Source organism: Vulpes vulpes, chromosome 9 (assembly GCF_048418805.1).
Source record: "Vulpes vulpes isolate BD-2025 chromosome 9, VulVul3, whole genome shotgun sequence".
Taxonomy (NCBI): domain Eukaryota; kingdom Metazoa; phylum Chordata; class Mammalia; order Carnivora; family Canidae; genus Vulpes; species Vulpes vulpes.
The window spans coordinates 17,089,378-17,111,374 of NC_132788.1; the positions used below are offsets into that span (position 1 = coordinate 17,089,378).

Genomic DNA, 21,997 nt, shown 5'->3' on the forward strand with positions numbered 1-21,997 from the left:
ACTCGACACTGGATTTGAAACACCAGAACCCGCGCAAAATTCTGACCAACTTCTAATAAGGCCAAATTCCATGTTTCACCTTGAGTTTTCAGAGCAAGAACAGCAAAACCTGGCATAAGAACCTATCAAACCAACAAGCAGCCAAAAACAAAACAAGACAAAAAACAGGCCAAACCAAAACTTTATACTATGAAAACAAGAAATAAAATAAGGAGATTTATAGGCCGGCTGATTGTCAGCAAACACAATATATTTACTGTATTAGCATTTGCTCACAGTGCAAATGGTACAACATTACACCATTTCAATATTTCGGTTTTTAAAAATGCTGTTTTCATTAACTATATTATATTGGCATAACAATGTGACAAAGGAGCAAATGAAATGTTGGTGAAGAATTTCACCTTTTCACAATATCAAGCATATTTTTTTAACCTTAGTATAAGGTACTATAAATCCAAGAAATAAAAACATCCACAAAATATATTACATCTGGTTTGTCTTTTTCTAAGTACTCAACTTTATACAAAAGTCTTTCAAAAAATATCATTCCCCATAGGTTTTCCTGTTTAAAACCTGATTTTTTTCTCTCAGTTCACATAAGTTAGAGTGCATTTTCTTTTGTTGTTTTTTTTTTTAAACATGCAGACATATAAAAAATCTGGATAGCACAACCTTTTGGCAACAAAGTTATTTTTCTCTTAGTTTAAGCTTAAATGTCTGAGAACAGTTTTATTAAAACAAAGGAAAACTCAGATTATCATGCAGTGACATGCATAAACCAGAAGGAGCAAGGAAAAAATATTAAAGGATATTTGATTCCTCCTTCCAGCTTTGAAGTGACCAAAATTTTTGTTTTTAATAATCATCACATTATAAAAAGTATTCAGCAAAATACTGTCTCTGCAAAGAAAGATTTTACCCTTCAGCTGAAAAAATATGGGCCCTCCTGGCAAACTTCACCCTCTTCTCTCTCCTACAAAAAGTCCAAGTACCTGGAAATTCACAATCCCCCTGCTCTTTGATTTTTTTCCCTTTCACTAGACTCCTTTTAGTATTATTTATCCACCACCAAAGGAAACAAAAAACAAAAAACAAACCCAAAAAACAAAAAAACAAAACAAAACAAAAACCCCCGATGCTTTTTTTCTTAAAAAAAAAAAAAAAAAAAAAAGTGGGAAACGCATAAAGTGACTTTAAAAACAGACATTCTGTAAACTCCAGACCTTTGTTCCTTCTCTCTGGGCAGCTTAGTGACCACAGGAGAAATAACGCTAATAGGGAACAGTACATTCAGTCAAGACTGTGCTGGAAGCTGTGTCAGAGCAACCTTCCCTACTACTCCACTTCAAAAGAGTCACCCCTGTGTGGGGGAAGCGCTAGGGAGGAGGGGGTGCCTGAGAAGAGGTGAGGTAGGGCGGGGAGAAGGTGAGACTGGCTAAGGGGGAAAAGATATGCCTCATTCAGAAACATGGATTAATGCAAAAATACCCATATCTTTAAGGAAAATTTGGACAGAGATGTGTGTATATGCAGGTATACCTACATACATACATATGTGTATATATACATACACATACCTATGTAGATATAATCTCATCAGTTAAATTTTTCATAAAAAATAAATCATTTAAAGCTTATATACCTACAAATTCTCTTTATCCCGGTGCACTGCACTGGATAGCCAAGTACCTTAGAAATTTTATTTTACTAGGAGTACATATTGTGTGTGTGTGTTATATATACATATGCATGTATGCGTGTATATACACATACGTGCATACACACACACACACACACACACACACACACCACATAGATTTTAATTCTACCTGTTGTGTTGGCCATGACAAAGGCTGAAAAATGAGCCTGTTTTCCCATCAATGGCGGGGAAGGAGAAATGGGTATGTGCGAGCAAAAACAGAAAGATGGTGAAATGAGGTGGCTGGTTGAGGCCTGCCTTTCTGGAAGAAGAAGATTTTGAAAGAGATGGGAAAAGGCTTAGAGCGAAGGGAGAGGAGGGGGGAGAAAGGGCCGAGGGTGAACTCAGGAACAGAGATTTTGAAAAGTGGGGCTGAGGAAATAGGTCTGTTGCAAGGCAGGTTTAGTGATGGCTGCTCCTTCTCCCCGCAGATCAAACTGCCCTGAGGCCTAAGAGGGAAGCGCTCGGAAAAGGAGGGGTGCTGAGGGGCCGAACCCTACACGGCGGTAGCAGCCCCGCGGCGGCGGCATCCGAGGCATTTCTGTAAGAAACACTATTTCCGAGCAGATGGAAGACCGTCTCATCCGGCCACGTGCAGGCCCCCAACCTGGGACATTCCCCCAGCGGCCTGGGGACCCGATGTGGGGAAGAGTTTGGGGTGGACACAGCCCAGTTCAGCTCAAGAGTCTCACACACCCACACACACGCGTGCGCGCGCGCGCACCCACACCCACACCCACACACACCCACACACATAACACTCACGCGAGCACGCACACTCGCGCGCATCCCCGCACGCAGGCGCGCGTGCGTGCGGCGGGCAGCAAGCTCTGCGCTTTGGTGCGCTCCTTACCCCCTCCCCCTCTCGGGTCTTCGAGGGGGAACCGAGGGAGACGTGGGGGGAGCCGTGAGGTGCTTGGGTCGGGCGAGGCTTGGGCGGGCCCCGCCTTCAGTCCCCCGCAGGTCCTTGGCGCGGCCCAGCGGCCCCTGGATCAAGACGATCCGAACTGAACAAAGCGGGCTAGACGCCACCTTTCCGCCCCCACGCCTTGGTTAAGGGGGGGCAGCGAAGGGAGGGCGCCTCCTGCCCTGGCCCCCGACCGTTGGCCGGTGTGAAAGGGTGGAAACGGGGGACATCGAAGGGGAACAAGGGACCTTACGTCCATGGAGAGGCCAGGGCGCGGCCCCTGCGCCTCCGTAGCTAGCTTTCCCGCTGCTTTCAGGCGAGCAGCTGGGAGACACTGGAGGGGAAAAGTGGGGATCTGGGGGCCCGAGCCTCAGGCGCAGGTGGTGACCACAGGGGCCAGGGATACGGGGGGCGCCGAGGACGCAGAGGGCGCACCCCCCTTCTCCGCCTTCTTCTCCTTTTGCTTGAGGTGGATCTTGGCGTGGCGCTTGCGCTCGTCGCTGCGCGCAAACTTGCGCCCGCAGAACTCGCAGGCAAAGGGCTTCTCGCCCGTGTGCGTGCGGATGTGAGTGGTAAGGTGGTCGCTGCGACTGAAGCTCCGCATGCAGATCCGGCACTGGAAGGGCTTGTGGCCCGTGTGGATGCGCAGGTGCCGGGTCAGCTCGTCCGAGCGACTGAAACGGCGGTCGCAGCCCTCCGCCGGGCACGCGTGGGGCCGCTCGTGGAGCGGGGTCTTGCTGGGCCGGTTGGGATACTTGCGGGGCCGGATGGGCTTGAGCGTGAGCGGCGGCTGGGGCAGGCTGCCAAAGCCCGGGTGGATCTGCTTGTCTTTGAACGCCTTGATGGTCTCCAGAGGGGTAATAGGGGGCGGGTTGACCCGGATGGGGTCCATGCCCTGGAAGGGCTTGTGCTCCGGAATGGAGCCCATGTCGTTGGGGTGGTGATAGAGGTTGTAGTCAGGAATCATGGGGAAGAGATTGCTGTCCAAGGCCGGCTTGGCCGATTGGTAATCCTGGGGGGAATAGGCGAGCCCGGGGTTGCCCTGGGGGTCGTGGAAAGACACAGGCTCCGAGTAGAGATCACTGCAGTTAGAATAGGGGGGCAGCGCCGGGTACATGGCCTCCACGTCGCCCTGCGGCGGCTGCACCATGCTGGCGGTGGAGGTCTGCGTGCTGAGTGCCCCTGAGGCCGGGGGCACCCCCAAGATGCCGGCGCTCATGAGGCTAATGATGTTGTCCTGACACCAGTTGGAAGGGGAGTCGAAGGCGAACTTTCCCAAGTAGGTCACGGTCTTGTTGCCGGGGGCTGGCTGGAAGGAGCCCGAATAAGAGAGTTCCGGGTTGGGCTTCTCGTTGGTCAGACCGATGTCCATCACATTCTCTGCGGAGAGCGGGGAAGAGAGGGGAGGGGTGAGTGAAGCCGAGCCGGCTCCCGGGCCGGGGCGCCCAGGTCCTTGCCCAGGTGCGGAGGGTGCGGCCGGGTGGAGTGAGCAGCGCACCGGGTAGGAGGAAAGCTGCGCCCCGGCGCAAAGCGGGCGGTGCCGCGCTCCCGGGCGCAACCTGGATACAGCAAAATACTACGGATCGGGGTGTGGAGTGGCTGCTGCACACACACCGCACACGCCGCGCACACACTCACGTATCACACGCACACACACGCGCGCGCGCGAGAAGCATTGTTGTTGTTTCCGAGGTGGGGCGGGCAGGTAGCAGCAGCTACAGGTAGTTTCAGACCCGGAGCGCGCCGGGCTCTCGCTCTCCAGCGCACACAACTCGGCCTCTTCCCCTAGCCCTGTCCGCGCCGGGACGCCGCGCCTTTCCTGCCCCGACGAAGCCCCCCGTGCGCACCGCGCCCGGGTCGCTGACCCGGAGCGCTCCGACGCTTTGTCCTCTGCGCGTGGAGGGGTTCTGACCGCCAAGGGAGCTCTCCCGCCGCCTTCTCGGGCCCCAGCCTTCTCCAGGCCTGAAGGAGCTTTCGGCTCTTGCTGGAGGGGGAAAGCCCAGCCTCAGCTAGCGAGGGTGGAGGGCGGCGGAAAACCGGCCCGTGTCTCCATGGCGGGAGTGGCTCCTCTCCTCCAGCTCCACGGCTGGGGGATCGCCCCCCGAGGCGGCCCCCGCGCCGGTGGACCCCCTCCCTCTCCCCGCCGTCCCCACACCCCCACGGCTTTGCTGAACGCCCCGGAAAGGCAGCGTCGCAGTACCTCTCCCACCGCGGGGACTCCACGCCGCACATGGCTCCATCCCGGGTGGGAGGCTGAGGGAGTAAGGGGGGGAGAGCGCGGGTGAAAGGGACGCTGGGCTCCTCCCGGGAAAGGGGGCGACAGCACCACGCCTTGCGCGCAGCCTGGCGATCGCGCCCCCTAAGTGGAGAACCCCAGAGCCGCTCGCTCGTACCTACCTCCCTCTGGTCGGCGGCTGCCCCCACCCGGGAGAACCGAAGCCTCTACCGTGGCGTCGCCAACCGAGCCTTCCCGATCGGGGAGGGCGGGAGGAGTGGGTGGGAAAAGCAACTCGCCCCCCGGAAAATTTCCAGCGCGCCCCCCATCTCTCCATCCATCCATCCATCTCTCCATCCATCCATCTCTCCATCCATCCATCCAGCCAGCCATCTATCCATCCATCGCTAGCTCGTTCCCTCCTCCTCTTCCTCTCTCTCCCTTTCCTTCCTCGCAGGCTCGCCGCCTCCCCGCCGCCCTTACCTGTAGCCATCTGATTGTAATGGGCTACCGAGTCGCTGCTGCCGGAGAAGAGGTTGAGCGCGCTGGGGATCTCCTCGGGGTACAGATTGTCAGGCAGTTGGTTTAGCAAACTGCTCATGGTCACCGGCAGCTTCTCGGCGAGTTTGCCGGTCATAGCACTCCCGAGCTGCCGCCGCCGCCACCGCCGCCACCGCCGCCGCTCGCTCCTAACGCAGCTTCCAGGCAAGCGGCATCCGAGAGGCGATCCGTGGTGCAGGGGAAAAGCATGCGAGAGGGAAAGTTCGGGGGGAGGGGGAGGGAAGAGGGGAAGGGGTGGGCCAGGGGAGGGGATCTTCTCTTTTTTGGGGTGGGTGGGAGAGAGGGCAAAGGGGGGGTAATCCTCTTGGGTGCCTCAGCTGGTGCCGTAAGAGGCTGGGGGGGGGGCGTGTGCGGGGGGGTGGTGGGGGGCCTGGGCTGGGGGAACCTCGGTCCGAGGGGGTTGGACGCGGCCTCAGTATTGATCTCACAAACAGATGCGCGCCGGCGGCCCCCCCGCCCCCCGATCCGCCACCGCCACCGCCGCCACTGCCGCCGCCGCCGCCTCTGCCGCTGCCGCTGCCGCTGCTACCACCACCACCAGCCCCGCCGCTTCCTAGCAAGCTCACTGCTGCCCAAAAGCTCCCAGCCAGGGAACTCCACCAGCCTATTTATCTGAGCCCCGGGAAAGCTCCGTGACGTAGCTGCCCATATATGGACAGACAAAGCCCAGCCGAAGGGGCGCGACGTCACAATGGAAGCTCCTCACAATGGAACATTAGAAAGCAGGAAGCGGGCCGCAGCCAACATGCGGCGCCCGCAAAGCTCGCAGATCTTAAAAAAATGAGAGAAAGAGAGAAATGAAAGAGACGAAAGAAGGAAAATTCGAGAGGAGAGAGGAAAGAGGGAAGCAACTGAACGCAACGCGTAAAGCGCGCAGCGCGGAGTTGAAAAAGCAATAACCTCCTGTGTGTTTATTTTTGGTCCGCACAACCAGAGCGCGCTTGTGTGGCCGGGGGCAGGGGGCCGGAGTCCTCTGCGAGTGGCCGCCAGCACCCCAAGCAGGGAGAAAGGGAATTGGAAACCCTCGGCGAGGTCCCTTTGCAACCTGGGAACTTCTGGGGAACCCGGAAGGCGTGCGCTCCGACCCCGCTCCCGCCGCTGCCCTCGCGTCTAAGACCCTGCCTGAGCCTGGGGAGAAAGGGAGCGCGTCCCTTCGAGGAGGAGCCCTGCGTGTCAGGGACCGCGGGTCCAGGATCCCCACCCCTCCCTCTGACTCTCCGCCCACACCCCCGCTGCTCCCCCGGCCGCTGACCCGGCGCTGACTCCCTGCTGAGCGCAGTGGCCCGGAGCCTCGTAGCTGCAGCGCGGCTGCGCGGGAGGCGAGCACCCCGCACTTTTGGGGGTCGAGGATGTGCGGTCTGGGTGGTAAGGAAGTAGGAATAAAGTTGAGGGGATAGGGGACGCGTGCACCAAAGCCCTGAGAATTCCCTAACGGTTCCAAAGCACCCCCTTTGGCCACGGGATGGCAGGAGGGCCCAGCAGGCCCAGGCGCAGTCGCTGTCTGTGGCTGCCTGCGAAGGGCCCGCCACGGAGTTGCAGCAGGAGTGTGCCGAACCCACAGTCTCCGAGCCACCTCCTCTAGTCCCTCCCCTCCCCCTCGCTTCCACAGGGCTGTCCCCATCGCTGCCTGCCGGCGCCCTGCAGTCAGGGGCCTCCCGGTTGCCGACCGGGACGCTGTCACCTCCCGGAGCCTCAGCAGATCCCGGGGGCGGCTGCTGCGTTCCCCGAGGCCTGCTCCGGGAGCGCGCGTGGCCGGGCCGCGGGAGAGCGGGAGCAGAGAAAGGGAGCGTGGGGGAGCGACCCCGAATCACACCGGCACCGGCACCGGCTTGGCGTGGGAGGATTCCCTCCTCGGTGGCCGCGTGGGCGCGGTGAATCCCGCGTCCCCCCCTTCCCCACGCTGGGGAGTCGGGGTTGGGGGAACGTGCATTTCTCAGGGGGAGTGGGAGTGTTGACAAGGAGGAAGAGAGGATCCCCGGGCCTCACTCCGTGGGAGGGCCACGCGGGCCGGGGACGTGTGGGAGGAACTCCCGAGCTGCACATCGTGGTGGGGGTGGATGACAACCTCGCTCCCCTCCCCTCCGCGCGGCGGAGAACTGGGGGTGGGAGGGTCCGGCCTCCCCCGGATCTTCTCTGGTTCTTGGTAAAGGAGGGATTCCCGCCGCCCGCGAGCCCCCTCACCCCACCCCTGCTGCCGCTCCCGCCAGGCTCCCCACACCTATCCAGGGGAGGCGCTGCGCCCCCGGGCTCTCCTCCGCCCGCGCGGCGCGGGGAGGGAGCGCTCTGCAGCGGTCCCCGGCTCCGGCCGGAATCAGGGCATGCAGCGCCTCCCGCCCCCGGCTCCCTCCCTAGGGGGGCGAGCGGCCGGCCCGGGGGCGTGGGCGGCAGTGTGAGCCCGGCTGGGCGCGGGAGGGGCCCCGGCGGCTGCAGGGAGGGTCGCGGGGCGGCGGGCCAAGCCGGGAAGAGCCATACAAGGAGCGGATCCGGTGACGCGCCGGCCGCGCCCCTTCTCCTCGATTTGGCTGCTGATTCCGGTCCCCGGATTTGCATATTTTGGCATCCAGTGGAAAAGGAAAGAAGAACGGAACCCGCAGCCTTTAAAGGAACCGCACAGACTCTAGCGTCACCTAGGGAGGCGGTCTGGGGGGCGTGAAAAATTAGCCAGCGGCTCTGGCCTCTGGCCGCGGAGCGCGGCAGCCTGGGAGCAGCGGCGAGCGGCGGTGGCTAGCGAGGCCCGCCCGCACCTGGCCCCTCCGCGGCGCTTCCTGCCGCGCGGGCACCCGGAGGCCGCGGGGGTCTCGGCGGGTTCCCGCCCGGGGCCAGGGGACGCCGCCGGGGCGGCGCGGCCTTGCGCGAGCGGCAGGCCACGGTAGTGACTGCAGTGGCCTTGTTTCCCCGCGCGAGGCACAGCTCAGCCTTCGGGGGTAGGGGGAAGGAAGCGGGAGACCTCCGGGCGGCCCAGCTCCAGTCCGGAGGACCCTGCCGTGATGCACCCCCTCCCCATCGGCCCAGACCTCTCCCCAGAAGGGGAGAGTGAGGAGCTGGAAACCCCAGTCCTGTTATATAGGGGCCCGCGTTAGGAAAGGCAGAGGCAGTGGGAGGATTTGGGATCCTTGAAGGCTTCCAGGACCCCAGAGACTGTGGAGGAGTGTAGCCCCTCCCGAGAGGGGCCCCCAAACACTTTTAGGCTAGCTGCACTTGTTGCATCGAAGAGAGGAGCAAGTAGCAGACCTCCGAGGCCTGCTCCACCGCCTGCTTACTTGTTGGTGAGACTGGATAAGAGGCTTTGGGGGCAAATTGCCTGCCACCTGCTTCCTCCTAGTTCTTGACAAAGAATGGGAGCCTTCAGTTCAATTAAATAAGCATTCATTAAAACTTCAGTGTGACCTGGGGCAAATTTCTGAATTTCTTTCTTAGCCTCAGTTTCCTTATTTGTAAATTGGGATAATAATAGTACTTATGCCTTAGGAAGCTTTAAATGAGATAATCCTCATAGAGTACTTATGCCAGCCCCCTTGAAGGTACCCTGTAAAGGGCAGTTAATACTGGTCAACTATACTCTCCCCTACTCTACCAGGTATCTTAAGGGCGCGGATAAGTGATGCAGGGAGTACTGAGGGCCAGATATCCCCTATCCATGTGATCATATATACAAGAAGCATTGGGGTTTATTTTTTAGGGGAGAAAGAATGTCCTGTTCGTGCGCCAGGTACCTGCTGGGCACTGCCAAGGTTAAAGAAATGTCCTCACTCTGCAGGAGCACCAGCCCTCAGCGCTGGGGGTGACATAAGACAGGGTACAGAGAAGTTACTCGGTTGCACTTCAAGACTCTGGCACATCCTTCTAGACTTTTTGGAGGGTGGCTCTGGCTCCTGGGGTGAGGTGGGGGGACTCATGCCTTTCTGTCCCTCCTCTGCCAGGGAAGGAGTCCTGCCGTGGAAAGGCTGCCTCTGTAAGCAGGGGTCGTTCTTGCCTGACTCCTCTTCAGGTAGGAGCCCCCACAGGTGTCCCCTGTTAGCCTGGATGATGGTGGCAGATGGAGGCCAGGGTTCTGTGGCAGGTGGGGACAAGCCTGGGTATGAAGTGGGTGTGGGGTGTTTGGAGTGGCTGCTTATAGACTAATAGCTTTCTCCCTTCTGGTCGCCAAGCCTTGCATCCAGCAGAGAAAAAAATTTTTCCTCCTTTCCTTCCCCCTTCTCTCCTCTCTCTCTCCTGAGCAGGGGCCGAGGGCAATTGTCTCAGGTTTATTGGCGGGCTCAGGTGAGAATGCCAAGGGCCTAATTACCTGAACTCCAAGCCCCGGACTTGTTGGGGAGCGAGTAGGCACTGGTTCAGGGCGTCCTGGGCCTGGAGATGGTGAAAGGCAGGCCCGGCCCCTCTGCACTAGGGCCAAGGCCTCCCAGCCCCTGGTTGCTCTCTCCCACCAAGCCCAGCTCCATTGCCAGCTGCGTTTGTGGGGACAGCTGCTACGTATGGGGGCAATAGGTACGTTTGTCTTGATGGAAGGCTGAAAGAAGGTGTCCATGTGGCCCTAGGAATTTAGCCCCAAGAGAAGCCAGGTGGTTGCTCTGTCTTGCTCCTTAGTTCTGCAGTCACCTCTAAACTTTAGCTCCCCTTCTGCTAAACATATCCAGTCTTTCTCTGCAATCTTACAAGAGCCCCCTCCCCCCAATTAATTCAATCTGGGGTGTTAGCAATTATAGCACTGTTCTTCTCAGAGGCAATCTGCATTTTCAAAGAAAATGCTTAGAGAGTGTAGGAAATCACCCAAAGGAATGAAGCCCTGTGCTTAGCATGATCCCTGGAAAAGGTAGGTGCTCATTAATACTGGTGGAATGAGGAGACTGTGGGTAGCAGGCCCAGGGACAAGCAGCCGGAGGGCTGGCCTGCAGAGAGTGGGCTCCTCACATCATTCCAGGCACCAATGTGGGTACAGGGCCCACCCTAGCAGTATTGCTCTGGATTGACACTTGTCTCAATGCAGTTGCTTTCCATCTTGGGGTGCCCCACAGGATGTGCACAGGGGACAGACAGGTCACTGAGGGAATCTCCCTGGCCATCTCTCCCTGGTATTCTAGAGGTCATTGCTATTTGTTCAATGACAACAGCCAGCTGAGGCCAGGTGGGTTTGGCCTAGAAGCTTTTGGAGGGGAAATAGTGTTGGTACCCATGAAGACTTTTGAAGGGGGTGCTCCTCCCGAAGCCACAGAAGACGCGGCCATGGGAGCTCTGTGGCCATACTTCATTGCTTCATTGTCCTCATTCTTCACAACAATCCAGTGAAAAAGTTTTTAGGGCTGCCCCCTTAACATTTTGCTTTTTCAAAAAATGGAAAGTGTCCGAATTGTTCATTGGAGGATACCCAGCCAGGAGGCAGCTGAGCTGCCATTTGAACTCAAGGCCTTGTGACTCCAAGCTACTGCTCTTCGTCCCCACCTTTGTCTCCTCATGGCTGCCAGAGAAAGAAATAAGCGGCAGAGCTGGGTAATAGGACAGATAGGTATAGCACTTGTGGAGAAGGTGGTGGGTAGAAGATACGTTCATTGGAATGTTGCCTCCCAGCAGCTACTTGGACCCAGTGTGTGGTGCGGGAGGAGCCCCTGCCCAGGGGACAGTTGGAGGCTACCCACTCAGGGGGGGTGGGGGTGGGTGGGCAGCGTTTTAGCAGGGCTCTCAGTAGGTGGAATGGTCACTGTGCCTCTGAGCTCAGGTCCCATGACCATGTCACATCAGCCATGTACTTTTATTTTATTTTATTTTATTTTTATTTTATTTTTAAAAAAAGATTTTATTTATTTATTCATGAGAGACACAGAGAGAAAGGCAGAGACATAGGCAGAGCGAGAAGCAGACTCCCCACAAGGAGCCCGATGTGGGATTTGATCCTGGATCCTGGGATCACGCCCTGAATGAAGACAGATGCTCAACCGCTGAGCCACCCAAGGGTCCCCCTTCTTCCATTTTAAACACCTGCTTGTGCCCCAATTCAAAGTAACTCTTTATAATCATGTTGAATCGGGATCGTTTCTGATCACACTTCCAGCAATTTGGGGACAGGTCTGGTGACCAAAAGGGAGAAAGTCTTGTTAAAAAGTGACATTGGCTGGGGAAGAGCCCCCAAGTGGTCCTGGAGCCCCCTCCTTAGACACAAGTCCAAGGCTGTGAGTAACTGCCATAGGGACAGAGAAGCTGAGAGTTTAGGGCCCGGCCAGGCTGGGGCGGGGAAGGAAGGCAGGTCTCAGGTTAGAAGGTGAGACTTGGAAAGAGGTTGCTGGTTGGGTAAGTGGAGAGTAGAATCAGGAGTTCTGGGTTCTACCATGAATTATCTATAGGGCTTTGAACCAGGCTCTCTTGTTCCTGGGCTTCTGGTAGGAACCAGACCAGACAATCCACCTCTAAGTTCTTCCCAGGCCTGTTAATCCACTGTTTCAGGATTCTACTGTAGAAAGGGTTAGGAGGAGACACATTAGTGTTCCCAATAGAGGTGGGTGTTCTGTAAAGCTTGGTCTGGGATCCTCGTGGAGAAGGAGGCATGGGTCAGGGGATGAGGCCTTACAATAGGAACTTTGCTGTGCTAGCTTAGGCGTTCATGGAAGGTAAGTAGAGTCATGTGCTCAGAAGGCCCGTCATTGCCCCTGGGGGCCACTGTGGGACAGCCCCCTTCTCAACTGGGAGGGATAGTATATCTGCAGAAAGGACTCTTGGGGGATGGGGCTTTTTGAAAAGAGGAAATTTGTCATCTGAAATGAACCAGAAAATGTGTGTGAGGGGACAGTGGGGGAGGCACTCAGCAGGAACAAAAAGAGTGAGAGAGTGAGAAATGGAGAGAGAGATTGGAACTGGTTTTCCCTTGCTGCTCTCTGCACAGCCAGCCTCTTGCAGGGGTACAGGCTTCACCCATGGGATCTGAGGGGCTGGCAGATTCCTCTTCTCCCAGCCGTGTAAGAGACACCTGTGAGAAACCAGAGAGCTGTGGTTGAGATCCTTGTCCCTTACCAGTTCCTTGGCTCAGGACCCTCGTCAGCCTCAAACAAGGGGGCCCTTTGCCTCATTCATCAAGGTGAGGAGTTGGAGACAGACTTTTGTGTTCTTTTTGGCTGTTCTGTGTGGTCAAAAATCTGGGATCTGGGGAAAAGCAGTTAATGACTCTTTGGGGCCTAAGACATGTCAGGATCCTCTTTCCCCAAGATGGCTTAGGTAGGGCTTCCTGACCTTTGTCATGCCTTAGCTCTCCTAGAAAATGAAACTCTTTTTACAGCTCCTGAGGTAAAGGACGGACGCTGCCCCAGGACCTGTCCCATCACCCTGAGGGCTGGGGGAACTAGCTGGCTGGAACCCACTGGAAGTCTGCCCATCAGTTTTACTGCTGGCATGAGCCTCCCTGATAGGTCTTGGGGCACAATGTACAAAGGATAAGGGGCATGATATCTCTCTCTCAGTTACTGCAGAATTATTTGAGCTGTTCAGAATTGTTTACCCTAAGATCACCCAGAAAGTTACTGGAAGACAAGAGAATGGTGTCCAAGCTCCTGGAGGGGAGGCACTGAGTCTTACTCCTCTTTGTCTCCCAAGCACTAGCCCTGGGCCGGTCCCATTGGGTGCTCTCCTTGTTGGCTCGATTCAAGGGCCCACCTTGGTGATTCTGACCCGTGGTCTATTTGAGGAACAGCCTGACCCACTTGGATTTTTCTACCTGGTCCCTTCATTTCTACCTCCCAGCCATCCCACTGCAGGATGGGGGTACCCCTTGTCTACCAAAATTCAATTTTGTCAGGGGTACTTCTAGGTCTGGGACTTAGCCTCTCTTGCTTCAATATGGCAAACATCTAGGAAGCCCTTCCTGTGTACTCTGTGGAGGGAAGTGAACTTGAGACTGGGCTCCTGCTCTCTGTCAGGGAGCAGCCAGCTTACGGGGAATGTGGAATGAGGCTGTGTTAGGAGCAACCCTGCACAAGACATGCTATAGGTTTCGAGGGGGCACAGTTCAGAGGTGGAAGGACTGCCATAGGCTTGCAGGAGACACCTGTCCAGGAAGACGGGAAGACCCCATTGGGAGGGAGGGCTTGATTAAGGCCCTGAGGAGGGCTGAGACCCATGGGGGGGGGGGCACAGACAGGAGGGGAGGGAGAGGGGAAGGGGATTCTGTGCCAAGAGCTATGATTTTCCCCCCTTATATTTAAAATTTTTGTTTATTTGAGAGAGAGAGAGAGAGAGAGCACTAGCAGGATGAGGGACAGAGGAGAGGGAGAAGCAGACTCCCCACTGAGCAGGAAGCCTGAAGTGGGATTTGATCCCAGGACCTCGAGATCATGACCTGAGCTGAAGGTAGACCCCTAACTGACTGAGCCACCCAGGTTCATTTTCATGTCAACTTTCTTTTTTTCATCTTTGGAATGGAACCCATTAGCATTGTCTTTCTGGGACTTCTCTCTCAGAATGCCCACTAGGCCTGATCATGGTTTGTTGTGTAGATGAATGAGGAACCCTAGAGGGGAGAGGAGGGAACCAGTACTGAGCCTGGACATGCTGGATCCCATCAGACATGTGACACTGACTAGGATGTAAGCTCCAGAAAGGCAAAGGCTTGGGTCTGTGACACTATATCCCTAGCAAGAACCTGGTTTATGGAGGTGCTCCATACCTATTCATTGGAGAATGATGTGCCAGGATTCTTTTGGGCCATTCCTGATGTTATTAGCAGAAACAGAAAATGGGACTAACTCCAGGCATGAAATCCAGGAGAAAGAAGGAGCTTGAGGAGTCCAAGGCAACATGGATCCCAGGTTGGGGGCGGGGTAGGATTAATCATACATAAACTCAAGTGGTAATAGCCCCGTTAATTGAGTCGTAATGATCCTTGGCATTTTTCATCTTCAAAGTCAGGAACAAACTGTAATTAATACTCCAGCCACCCGGGGGCAGGGTGGGGGGTGGCGTGGAGAATCTTGAACTGCTGCTGCTACTCAGTCCAGGAAACTGAGGCACTGGTGGTGAAATGGGTTAGCAGAGTGGATACAAAGCCCATAATAAGGGCCCAGAATCTTCAGGGTGCCTTGAGCATATCGCAGGGTGGCCCTTCCCAAATGCAGGCAGCCGGGGAGCTGAGATCACAAATGAGGAGGGGGCATTGGAGACACCGGGGACAGAGAAAGGAGGCTCGGCCACTGGCCTGGCTAAGGGTGGCAGTATGGGGGAGTCAGGAGTGCTGGTGGCCTGGCCCACGAGAGTGGGCCTGGGCCCAGGATGAGCCCAGAGGCGGCGCTGGAGTGGCGGGCAGAGCAGGAAGGGGACCCGGGAGTCTTCGGTGCCCAATGGCAGGCAGGCTCAGGGCGTACTCAGCGTGAGTCACCAGCAGCTTCGAAATGCCTCCCAGTTTCCTCATCGCAGTCTGGCCGCCCCGAGCCCGGAGGGAGTTTTTCATTAAGGTGATTACCCTGCTGTCATTAAAGGCCGGTAAATATCACCCAGGGACGGAGTTGCAGGCCGTCTCTGAACTGCAGCCCGGGTTCACAGCCCCCCTCCCTCCCCAGCCGGGAGCCGCACCACTGGCCCTCTGCGGCCACCAGTTCGAATCCTCCTCCATATCCAGGGGCCAGGGGCCCGCGGCCTGCGAGTCCCCAAATGCCAAACGGCCATCCTGTTGGCCCAGCACCTTGCACCCACTGTGTTGTGGCATTTTCTCTTGGATTGTGATGTCTTTGAGGGACATCAGGTCAGTTCATCCTTTGGTTCAGCCCCCACTTACTCAGGAAAGCCTCTCCTATGATAGCCCCCTCCCAGGGGACCAGGGGATAAGCAGACACCACTTCTAGGTTGCCATCATCCCTCTTACCTTTTTACATTTATTTGTGGAATCCTTGGATACATGTCACCTCCCACCTTTCACATGTTTCAGAAGGGGCAGGAACCACTACTGATTTTGTATTGTTTACCTTTTGTGTCCTCCTCCCAGCCCACGTTCTTGCCACCTGTCCCCAGGGTCTGGTGTCTAGCAGGCCTCTTCTGAATTAACAAGTCCCCATGAGGCAACAGAACTGTTTGATGGCTACGCCTCTGCCCAATTGTTGTCAACATAGGACAGTGATCTCTTGTGCACCTACTGTGTCAGGTACTGGGATTGGGGCAGGGATGAAAACTTGGAAGTCCTTGCTGTGGGGAGACGCAATGCCTCGTGAGTGTTCAGGGTGGGGATGGGCAATCCGTAAATCTATAGGAAGTGGTGATGTGAAGAAAAATAAAGAGAAGGGGAGAGTGTTGGAGAGTGCATGTTGAGATCCTGTTTTATGTAGTAATTCTTCCCCTTCTTTGCATTTTGGAGCCAGTGCCACTGACATTAAAGTACGGAATCAGAATATGTGGGTCTGTGCTGTAGTCCAGCTCATTTATTGTCTGCTCTTTGAAAAGTTCTGTTTAGGCTCGATCTTAGTTTAAAGCAAATTACATCAGGGGTGCCTGGCTGGCTCAGTCGGAGGAGCACGTGACTCTTGATCTCAGGGTCGTGAATTTGAGCCCCATGCTGGGTGTAGAGATGACTTAAATAAATAAATAAAGTTAAAAAAATTACATCAAAGTCCACTAAGGAAGATGACGTCTCTGAAGGCAAAGTCACCTGTGACTGGTGTCAGCCCCTCTCCCCTGGGTCAGCTTTGCTGCCTGCCACCAGGTGGCCTGAGATAAAATTCTGATGGCTCAGGAGGACGCAGGTGGTTCAGAAACCTCAAGGGGGAGGGATGGCAGCGGGCCAAGGGTGACTGTGGCTGTGGTACCCTGGCCCTGAATCTCAGAGCTCCACTCCCCTCTCGCAGAGCCATCTCTCAGATTGGCGAGAGAGCTTCTTCTAGACCCCAAACGAAAGAAAAAGTCGCCGCAATGGAAACTCGAACTAACCCTCCCTTCTTGCCCCACTTCCCTCCCGCGGTCACACTTCCGGCAGTCACCACAAGGTATTTTAGGTTCGAAAACAAAGCGTCAGATCTATTTGAGCAACTTTTTTTCCATTGGAGTAGAAGCCCAGGGGCCTGTGGCCACCCTGGGCTCGGCCACTTCCCCAGGGAACTGACGCGTTTCCCCTTCTCTGCTGGGGACCAATTTAGCAGTTCAGGCTGGCCACTTTTAGCTTCTCCTTTCCTTGGCCTGGCGGCCAGCTAAGGGCCCAGAGGCAGGGCCACTGGGAGGATGGGTGTGTGTCTGGGTCCTTCTTTCTGGACTCCAGGGGAAGGCCTGTTCCCCTCCTCTGCCAGAACCTCCCTTTTACTCCCATCTGACCTCCCTAAGTATGCGTGGGCACATGTGCATGCATGTACACACACACACACACACACACACACAGACAATGCTGATAGCTACTGCCCCAAATCTATTTGCTGCATCAGGAGACTGCAAAGTGAGATCAGGGCTAGGCCCTGTCTGGTTCTCACTCTATTCCAAGGGATGTTGTGTGTGTCTGTGTCACCGATGGGTTCGTGTGTGTGTAGGTTGTGAGCAAAGTGGGCATGCATATATGGAGATTGCATGTGCATGCAAATCCTATGTTCACAACTGCCCAGGCTGAACAATGCATGTACACACAGCTTGTATGGATGTCTAGAAAGAGCTTGGCAGAGTTGAAACCCTGGAGTGTCTAGCGGGTGCGTACACCATGTGATTTTGTGTGGGCTGGTGTATTTACAGTATGTGTGTGCAGGATGCGTATAGTAGAGGTGTGTGTAAGTGTGCGCACGCACGTTTGTATATGTGTGGATGGGCTGGCCTGGTTCTAAGGGTGTAGGGGGAGGAAGACAGGAGAGCTCTGGACAATGGTGACCCGTATCCTCATGGGCAAATGCACACAAGGTCCATCTATGGACTGGGGTTTGAGGGTAGGTTAGTGACCTACAGGTGTGAGCATGTACCAGGGGGACAATGGCTAGGGACTGGCCGGTTTGTCTTCATGTGTGCCTTTCTGCTTTACTTCAGGACCCTCACAGGTCTATTGGGCCTCTCCATAGGCCGCCTCATCTTCCCCTGGCTGCAGTGCCCCCTCTACCCCCCTCTTCTCCTACTTGTTAGCCTATCTTCCTGCCACCAGTGCTGAGAGCCTTAGGTCTCCCAGTCACATGGCTCCTGAGGGACACCTTCCGGAGGGCAGGGACCTGTTAGGTTTCTTTTGTAGTTTCTTCCATTCTTTGCATACAACAGAGACTCCATCAATGCTGGCTTCAGCCACAGTGTGTCCGTAAAGGATGCGCTTTTTTTTTTTTTTTTTAAATTTTTATTTATTTATGATAGTCACACACAGAGAAAGAGAGAGAGGCAGAGACACAGGCAGAGGGAGAAGCAGGCTCCATGCACCGGGAGCCTGACGTGGGATTCGATCCCAGGTCTCCAGGATCGCGCCCTGGGCCAAAGACAGGCGCCAAACCGCTGCGCCACCCAGGGATCCCAGGATGCGCTTTTTTATGGTGACTTTAAATTGCATGCTTAGCTTCCTTATGGACTTCAGGGCAAATTTCTCTCTCTCTCTCTCTGTGTGTGTGTGTGTGTGTGTGTGTGAGAGAGAGAGAGAGAGAGAGAGAGAGTGTGTGCAAGCATGTGAATATGTTCATGTGTATGCATGAAGATAAGTATCGTGAGTATATATGTGAGTGTGAGTGTGTGAGCTTGTGTGGGGGAGTGAAGGTGAGTAGTGTGAGTGAAGGTGTGGGAGCACGTGAGAGGGTGAATGTGTAGGGGTATGGGTGTGGGTAGATGCTGTCTGGACTCCTGGATGCTTACCCTTGGGTCCAGGCCCTGGAGGAAGCCCACTCAGCCTGCCTTTCTGACAAGCTCAACCCCTTTCCAGGTGACTTCTGGCAGTGGGCTGAACTCCAGCTCAAGAGGAATCAAGGGGATGCTTTCAGGTCCTGCTCTCATTTGGGGCATGTCGAAAGGCTCTGCACTTCTACCCCCCCATCCCTGGGTGCAGACCCAGATGCTCCTCCACTAGGCTCCCTGAATGGCTTTCCTTTAGCCTGGATCTGGGGAGGATGAGCTCTGTTGCTGGTTGTTGCTTCAGGGAACAGGTTCTCCTGAAACCCCAAGGTCTGCTGTTCCCCACATCTGCAAAACTCTTGGTTTGGCTCTCCTGGTAGGGTTTTCTGCAGCCAAATGCACTTGGCTCCTTTTGATTCTCAATCCCAAGGTTTTACCCTGTTCTGGGGGCTTTTCCTCCCCTATTCCCATCCCTACCCAGTCAAATGGACAGTGGTAGAGGCTTTCTCTACCATTCCCCAAAATAAGCACATAAAGTTGGAGAATATTCAAGTAGAGGGGTCCTCGGAGAACACCCATCTAGAGCTATTTTATAGAGGCTCAGAGAGGGCAGCTGACTCGTCGAGGCTCACACAGCAGTGAATGGCACTAGACTCAGTCCTCCCCTCCCGGCCAAGCAGTCCTCCTACTTACGTCAGACCAGATGGCCATCCCTTTTTTCCCTCTATTTCCTTCTTTTTCTGCCTCTTTCTCTTCCTTTCCTTTTTTGTTGAACTATTTCCTTTTTTCCCTTTGAAATGTTCTCTCTGTGCTAAGCAGGACGGCTGGCATTTGGTGGCACCAAAGTGGCACTCGGAGCCAAGACCTCTGTCCTGGCACAGTTCTCCTTAGTCTTTTCCAAAGGCTTTTCTCTTTCCTGGTTCCTCTTCCCCCAGGATGCTCAGGGGGACCCTGTCTTCCCCTCTCCCTGAGCCAGCCTATTCAGCTCCTGTTTCTCCTTCCAAGTACTGAGGAGGCAGATGGGAACCCGCAAGGAACTGGCTCCTCTCTGTAACCTTATTTTCCTGGTCTCGAAAATGGAGCGAGGGTCTCTGAGGGGGAAACATGGGCATCTGTGTATGTGTGTGTGCATGCGGGCATGTGGTGTGTGTGTGTGTGTGTGTGTGTGTGTGTGTGCATGCCTCATGTGTTCCCCGGCAGCTGGGGGGGGGGGGAGGCGGGGGAGAATGGGAAAGTTAATTAGCACCAGGATGAAAGGTGCTGTGGGATAATTACAGGTAATATCAAGATGGTTGGGAGGGTGGGGCAAAAGGCCCCTAGACCTCTGGTGGGGGTGGAGGGGATGGGGGGCAGCCCCTAGCCCCACTCCTGCAAAGTACATCAGACACCTGGAGAGGCGGGGTGGGAAGGGTGGGAAGGAGCATTCTGAGTGAAGGGTCTTTGTCTTTACAGGGAAATGCTTGTTAGTTGCTAAGGAACTGGGCTCTCTTCCCTGATCCAAGCCTCCCAATGTTTTGCTGAGCTTGGGAGGGGGATGCCGGGCTGGGGCTTGAGGATCCCTTGGCTGCCAGACCTTTTCCTGGGGCCTCTGAGACTCTGATGGGGTTTTTGGGGAGGACTCTCATCTGGGGAGGGTGGTTCTTTTCTACTACCCGTAGCCACACTGTTTGCTCCAGCCCAGGGCCCAGGTGGGGAGCAAAGCAGGTGAGGTGGAGGCAGGGAAGGAGAGGAAAACATGCATTTACTGAACAGCCTGCATGCCAAGCACTGCGCCTGGGTGCCTTGCTTGCTCTCTCATCTAACTGGAGCAAGAGATCTTCAGGGAAGGCATTTATTTCCACGCTTTTCTTGTTATACTGTTTTTTGGGTTTTTTTTTTTTTTTTTTTGCATTTGAAACACAGGTCCAGTACATTTGAGGAAGTTGCCTGAGGTCACAGGACTATCTATGGTAGAGATTCTATGTGAATTTGGCTCTGCTCAGTAAGAAAAGTTGTGCTTTTTAAAACTACACCACTTAATGCACCCACCAGGCTCGCTATCTAGCCCCTGGCTGTTCAGCTGGAACCTGAACCCACTACCACCACCCCCACCATCATCATCGTCACCGTCATCAGGAAGTCTTCCCATATGGCTTTCTTTTCCTTCTCCTCCACTTCTCTTCCTTCCCTGAGAACAGCTGTCACACAGGTGAGGTTCCTGGGGAAAGGGGTGATTCCACACATTGAGGGTGGTAAAGCGTTGGGCAAGCGGGGTAGGGGGATGGGCCAGGCTGTTGCCGCGTGTGTCCAGGTGTTGGCCCTTCCCACAAATCACACTTGATCTAGAATAGCTGAAGCTAGGGGAAGGGCAGATGCTGGGTGAGACTCCCCTTAAATTCTTCTGGAACTTCCAGCCTTCCTTCTCAGCCCACCTGGCTTCTGAATAAATAGAAGTTCTGGCCTTTATTTTATGTAGCCCACAGGGAGGAAAATAAGAGTACTGTTTTCTCTCTGCATAGGGAGAGTGACAGGCCCAGGTTCACAGCAGACACCATCATTACTAGTTCTGGAGCAGGGAGTAGGTCCCTTAACTTCTTGGGAATGACAGTTTCCTCATCTATACATACAGTGAGAATAGCAACACCGACATTATCAGGTTGTTGGGAGGGTGGAATGAGAGGATCTGCGTGGAGGCCGGGAAGCTGGGCAGGAGTGGGTTACATGAGATACCACTTGTTAGGCGTCTGGCACGGCGCCTGGTGTGCAGAAAGTGCTCAACAAATACTATCTGATAACGATGATGATGATGATAGTGTCAGCTCTCCGATCCCTGCAAAGGGCTTGCTACATGTTTCCTATCTGCTTTGTTAGAGATTTCTCAGCGATCTACATGCTCATTTTGTTTCTCCCTGGAGGAGACAGTCCAAAGAAAAGGGGCAAGAGGCCTAAAGTCCTGTGCGGGCAGAGAGCAGAGTACAGGGTGGGTTTCCCCAGGAGTCCCTGGCCCTTTTGGTTCCCTTTCCTGGTGCTGGACCTCCTTCTCTGTGGCTTTCAGGACCGTCTGGCAGGGCTGGCTTCAGCCTCAAGCCTGGGCCAGCTTTGTTCTTTTTTCACATTTTGGGGCCAGAAGGGTGGGGGTCTCTCCCGCAGCTGAACTCAAAGCCCAAAACACCAGGAGAAAAGAAAGGGGGGGGGGAGGAAGGAAAGCAAGCCGATAATTTCCTCGAAGGATAAACATCCGATTTTTTTTCCTCACCCAAAATAAACATGCTAGCCACAAGGAATTAAAAACAGAAGAGGGGAGGATGTGTCTCGATTTGGGGCTGCTCTAGTAAGCTGACCTGCTATTTATCCCGGCCTTGGGCACCAACCGGAGCTGCCAATTACACTCTAGGCCTGGTGGAGTGGGGGCTGCAGGGAGAAGAGCCTGGGAGTGTGAGGTTCGCACACACCCAGAATGCCCCTTCCAAGGCTGCCTTCCATGACACTGCAAATGGACACTTCCTTTTGGTTCTTCTTTTAGCCCTGCTGACAAGCTTGCCTGCTAGGATACGAGAGGGTGAGGGAGTTCCTACTGCCTGGGCTGGCACCAAAGGCCCTTCTGCAGAACCAGAATTTAGTGCCCATCACTTAGGTGGGGAGCTCAGTCTATCAATGTTGGGGGGGAAGTGTTGTCCAATTCCCTTCCCAGACTCAGGCTCCCACCTCATGGCCTTCTTCAGATGGCTGGCACTCAAATCTTCCAACCAGTTAAGATATGTTCAGCTGGGCTGAGTGGTTGGCCAGGGCACCTCTGCCTTCCAGCTAGTGCAGGGCATGGCTCTGAGAAGGTAATAACCCTGTGCCCAGCTGCAGCCTGCCTCTTTCATCTGGGGATCTCAAGGCACTCTGTACACGTGAGTCA

General features: G+C 55.0%; 1 protein-coding gene and 1 long non-coding RNA gene across 4 annotated transcripts; one reads left to right on the top strand and one right to left on the bottom strand.

The window, feature by feature from the left end:
* Nucleotides 1-229: 229 nt before the first annotated feature.
* On the bottom strand, nucleotides 230-5,833 carry EGR3 (early growth response 3). Of its 3 annotated transcripts, none has more exons than XM_026007931.2 (2): nucleotides 5,308-5,833; nucleotides 230-3,989 (listed from the first exon to the last, which is right to left on the bottom strand). In XM_026007931.2, exons 1-2 carry the CDS (start codon nucleotides 5,459-5,461, stop codon nucleotides 2,980-2,982), a joined length of 1,164 nt encoding a protein of 387 aa, XP_025863716.1. In that variant the 5' UTR covers nucleotides 5,462-5,833; the 3' UTR covers nucleotides 230-2,979. The 3 variants fall into 3 exon arrangements, with proteins under 3 accessions (XP_025863716.1, XP_025863715.2, XP_025863717.1); XM_026007930.2 differs by having other exon boundaries at nucleotides 5,007-5,311; XM_026007932.2 differs by lacking the exon at nucleotides 5,308-5,833 and adding an exon at nucleotides 4,810-5,018.
* On the top strand, nucleotides 5,378-6,784 carry LOC140593834 (uncharacterized). Its single transcript, XR_011994158.1, has 2 exons — nucleotides 5,378-5,529; nucleotides 5,820-6,784. It is a non-coding gene; the product is annotated as an uncharacterized lncRNA (long non-coding RNA).
* Nucleotides 6,785-21,997: the final 15,213 nt, after the last annotated feature.

Coding starts and splice junctions, on each gene's coding strand:
- EGR3 (XM_026007930.2), bottom strand. CDS start 5,217: ATGGCTGGCTGGATGGATGGATGGAGAGATGGATGGATGGAGAGATGG. Junction 3,990..5,006: donor CAGCCGCCGACCAGAGGGAG/GTAGGTACGAGC, acceptor CGCTCTCCGCAG/AGAATGTGATGGACATCGGT.